Source organism: Diospyros lotus, chromosome 6 (assembly GCF_014633365.1).
Source record: "Diospyros lotus cultivar Yz01 chromosome 6, ASM1463336v1, whole genome shotgun sequence".
In the NCBI taxonomy this organism is placed as follows: domain Eukaryota; kingdom Viridiplantae; phylum Streptophyta; class Magnoliopsida; order Ericales; family Ebenaceae; genus Diospyros; species Diospyros lotus.
Window position 1 is genome coordinate 17,904,191 of NC_068343.1, and position 4,861 is coordinate 17,909,051.

Below are 4,861 nucleotides of genomic sequence, written 5' to 3' on the forward strand. Positions count from 1 at the left end.
ACTACTCCCCTAAAAATATTTTAGAGAGGACAATGGCCATTTTTTTTTTCTCTTCACTTCCCTAGGCATTATTTGGCTTTTGATCCGATTGTCAATATTTTATGATAAAAACACCCAATTAATTACTCATTAAATAATTGCTTAGAATGTAAAAGCATAGTCATGTTTCACATCATTTTATGTGAAAGTTGACATTTTATGATGCCAACCCTCAATTATTAAGTAATTCAAAACAAATGAGCCAATAATACCATAATGCTTGGCTCTATAATGTATGAGGAAATGATAAGAGTAGACAATTGTGTTCGAATAACACATTGAATCAAATGCACCAACTAGAACACAAAATATTCTTGATCACGAAAACATTATTACACTCCCTCTAGATAAAATACACCATCACTTGCAAGATAATTCGATTAGCCACCTACTAAGAATCTTTGTCGTGTCATTTGGAAACCACTCACAACATAAACAAAATAAATAAATAAATAAAATCTAAAACATACAATTGGGGGGGGGGGGGGGATCTTCAACTCGGGATCAATTAAAACATTGAGGGATGAATGAAACAAATGAAAAAGAAAAGAAAAAGAAAACACAAAATTAGTTTCCTATATTTGATCATGCTGGCAACAATTGCTGAAAGTTTAGGGTCTTCTCTCGATTTCCATCCTCATGTTCATCAACAACGTGCCCACGGCAGCTCGTTGTTAACCACACCATCGACCTCAAACATTTCGGATAGCCTGCTGCGCTTGCTTCTTCTTCTTCTTCGTCAGCGTCATGATCATTTGAGGAACAAGTTTCTGCAGATGGAGAGCTATTATTCTTCCTCTCCATACCTACGTCGTCGTCGTCTTCTTCAAGAAATAGATGGGGAGGAAGCTGCGAGGCCAGGCGTTCCCATTCTTTAATGTCCATGCCATAATCAAGGTAATTAGCACCTGCCATTGCTAGAGCTTCAATGGAAACAGACATGATGATTCTTCAGGATCTTTAGCAGATTAGCTTCGAGGCTTCAATGCGGACTCTTATTAGTTTTAATTTCTAATATTGGAGGACACTTATAGATGTATATACACATATATATAGTATATGCAGTCTTAAAGTTTGAAAAATCAAATTGCCATTTTTTCCTGAGAGTTCACGAGTGGAACCATGAGTCAAACAGAGATATTATACGAATCGAATTCATAAAAGCAACATTCTTGTGATTGATTTCTTCCGTAAAGAATCATGCCTACGCTGTGCATAGATTATGAGGTCAGAGATGACCAATGTTTGTTTGTGTAACGTGTTGGGTGTGCAAACTAAAGTTCCACAATAGCTAGACATGGAGAGAATTAAGGGCATATAAGTGTGAACAATATTTTCATTGGTATGAAGTCTTTTGGGTAAAATTTAAAAGCAAATCCATGAGTTTAGGCCCAAAGTGAACAATATCATACCAATGTGGAGATTTGGGAGATGATTTACTTTTGAATTTTATCCAAAAGTCCTCACACTAATGGAGATATTTTTCACACTTATATGCTCTTGATTCTTTTCATTTCTAGCCGATGTGAAACTTTAGTTTGCACACACAATAAAAAGCACGTGACCATGTGATCCCCCCTTTATTGGAGGCAGCAAAGACATCGAAGATTTTGGAGTAAAATAAAAGAAAAATTAATATAGAGTGGGGGACCCAAAAATTAGTTCAATATACAAGAAATTAGACCTTTTTCTTTTTGGAACTAGACCATTACATAGACCTTAAACTCATAAAAAGGCGAATACATCAAGATTTGTGGAACAAAGTCCATTAGAATGACAGATGCTTACAAGATAAGGATAGATAAAACATACAACGACGAAACAAAAGGGCGTAGCAAAAGCATACAACAGATCGATGAGCCGTCCAACAATATGATGCGTCTTTCTTTGCTTTCTATTTGGCTATGGGTTAAGGTATATATATATATTGCTATTCTCTGTCTTGGATGATTTGGGTGTCGGCTCTTAGGGATTCTGTTCTGTTGCATTTTCACTCTCCGTTTTATCGAAGCTATTCTACCGTGTGATTGGTTGGTTTAAAGGGGATTTTTTCAAAATTTCCTTGGGTTTGAGGTGTTTTGAGCTATTTTGGTTGATTGTATCGCAGAAAATATTATTTGTATAAATAACTGGGTTATCAAGAGAATAATCGAAGTCGCAAAATAACAAAAATGCCTTCACTTAATTTAATCTCATCGTCTCGTCCTTGTTGCCTCCGGATGAAGCCCGATCAAGCTAAGCCTAGTCAAGCTTCATCCGAGCCCGATCGAGTTTCATGAAGTTTGGGCTTCTCCCGTCCATGATGCTTTGATGATCGATGGTAAAGTCCGATCTATAAAATTTGATTTAATTATTAGGCCTATCATCCCGTCGATACATGTAACACGGTCCTTGCATCACTTGGGTGGGTGGCAAGTGTTATTCATACTTAAAGGAATAAAAAAATTTAGATTAAAGTTTATTGGATCATATTTGTTAGTTATAATTTATTTTTTTATTTTTTAAAATAATTTAAATAAAATGAGCTGTATAGGGTTAGAGTTGTTTGAAAAATTAATTATTATTTAAAAGATTATGAATTTAACCTTCTTAATATAATTAATTTTTATTTTAAGTAAAATACATAAATGTATTTTAGAAAAACATTTTATTGATAGTGGTTCAGTCTTTATTTTTCTAGATAAATTAAAAAAAACAAAATTTGATATAGTAGTAAGATTAAGTTAATTATAATTTAAATTAAGATTATAAGTTTAAATATTGTTGATAGAGTTTATTTTTATTTTTTAAGAACAAAATATGTATTTTGATGGGGCAAAGCGGCCCAACCAATTTAGGGGCTCTAGGCAAAAAAAAAATTTTTAGACTTTTTTAAAAGCATTAATTTTTTATAAAAAAATAAATAATACATATTTTTTCAAGAAAATTTCATTATTTTATTAAATTAAAAAAAATTAAAGTTCAATCCACTACAAAATTTATTAATTTTTTATTTCAATCAATTACATAATTGATGTCATTTTTTATTTTTATTTATTAATTTTTTTAAAATAAAAATTGAAAACATCATTTAATTTTACTAAATTTGTATTCAACATCAAATTAATACTATGGGTAAAAAAATATTATTGGTAGATCTACATTAATTCAATCATTATAATTATTAGTTATAAATTAGATGAGTAATTTAATTAAATATTAAAAATAAACTAATAATTTTTTTTTAAATTTACATTAGATTCATGAAAAATATATTATAAATTTATATTAGACTCCATCTCAATCATCTATGTTAAATAAAAATGGTTGGAGATACATGTTGGCTAAAAAGTAACAAAAAAAAAAAAAAAAAAGACATAAATCATGACACAAAAATCAACAAATTAAACAAAAAGAAATACCTACACAAGAATACAAAAACCTAAAAAACAACATATGTTATATGTTTTGAAATAATTAAATCATCTTATACATATGTTAATTAATAATTTATATTTTGTAATTTGCATTAATAATTTAAATCTTTCAATTATTTTGACATAATATGCCCTAATTATTGTAAAATTAATAATGAATTTTAAATACAAGAGTTTTTCAATGCTAATTATGGAATTTTCAATATATTCTTATGTGAATATTAAATATTTAATTAATCCGTCAATCAATAAAAAATAAATACTATTTATGAGAAATATGAATAGATACTTAAAGTATTAACTAAGTTACGAAAAATTATCTATTAAATAAAATCTTATCTTTCTATAATATAATAATATATAATATATTATATTAAAGTAGAATAGTTTGCAAATTTTTGTTCCCTCCAAAAATCTGCAAAGCTATTTTTTGCCTCTAAAATTTGTATTAAATTTGCATGGGTTTTATGAGATATATTAATATACAACTTAAACTATTAATTAAGTTATGAAAAATTGTCCATTTATTTAAAATATTATCTTTATATCTTTATTCTATATATATTTATATAATATTAAAATATGATACTCAAACAAAGTATTTTGCCAAGTGTTAATCAATGGTGAATTTTTTCCCTCAAAAACTTGCATTAAATCAAAGGTAGTGATTAATTAATTATTAATTACTTTAATAATTATATTATAGTCTTGAAAATGTGATATTTTAACAAATTCATAAAAAAATATTTAAGGTTGTCAAATGCTAGGGTTTTTCAATGCTAATTAATATTTAAAGTATCACATTTTTAAGACTATGGAAGAAATCAAAATTCATATTTTTAAAATTTTGTTATTATTGAAAAAGCTTATTCTTACTCATATTTTAGAGTTTTAATTTATATTTATAATTATAATATAATAAATAGAAAATAACGAACTATATTATGATTTTATAATATTTATTTATAAATAAATATAATATAATCAATAAAAAATTTTATAAGTATTTTGTCAAGTGGCCTACTTAATGTATTAATTATTATTTAATATATTAAATGACGGTATATTGAATTAAAAGTGTTCTCCATTAATATATTGAATAGCGAATAATTAATTAAAAATTATAAATAATTAAAAATTAAAAAAATTATTATTATTAATTCTGTTAAAATTATTTAAAATAACAAATTTATTTTTTTATTTTTAAATTAAACTCTTCCGTATATGACACGGGTTCACCACTAGTTAAACAAAAAAAAATAACCCACACAAGAATACAAAAAACTAAAAAACAACATATGTTATACATCCAAAAATAAAAGTTAAAGTAAAAAAAAATCAAAGTTACCGAACACAGAAAAAATATATAAAAAAATAAATTTTTGAATTTAATTTTTCAATAAAGT

At 26.8% G+C, this 4,861-nt stretch overlaps 1 protein-coding gene across 1 annotated transcript; it reads right to left on the bottom strand.

The window, feature by feature from the left end:
- Window positions 1-529: 529 nt before the first annotated feature.
- LOC127803121 (uncharacterized) lies at window positions 530-1,012 on the bottom strand. Its single transcript, XM_052339155.1, has one exon. The coding sequence runs from the start codon at window positions 979-981 to the stop codon at window positions 625-627; it is 357 nt and encodes a 118-aa protein (XP_052195115.1). The 5' UTR covers window positions 982-1,012; the 3' UTR covers window positions 530-624.
- Window positions 1,013-4,861: the final 3,849 nt, after the last annotated feature.

Coding starts and splice junctions, on each gene's coding strand:
- LOC127803121 (XM_052339155.1), bottom strand. CDS start 981: ATGTCTGTTTCCATTGAAGCTCTAGCAATGGCAGGTGCTAATTACCTT.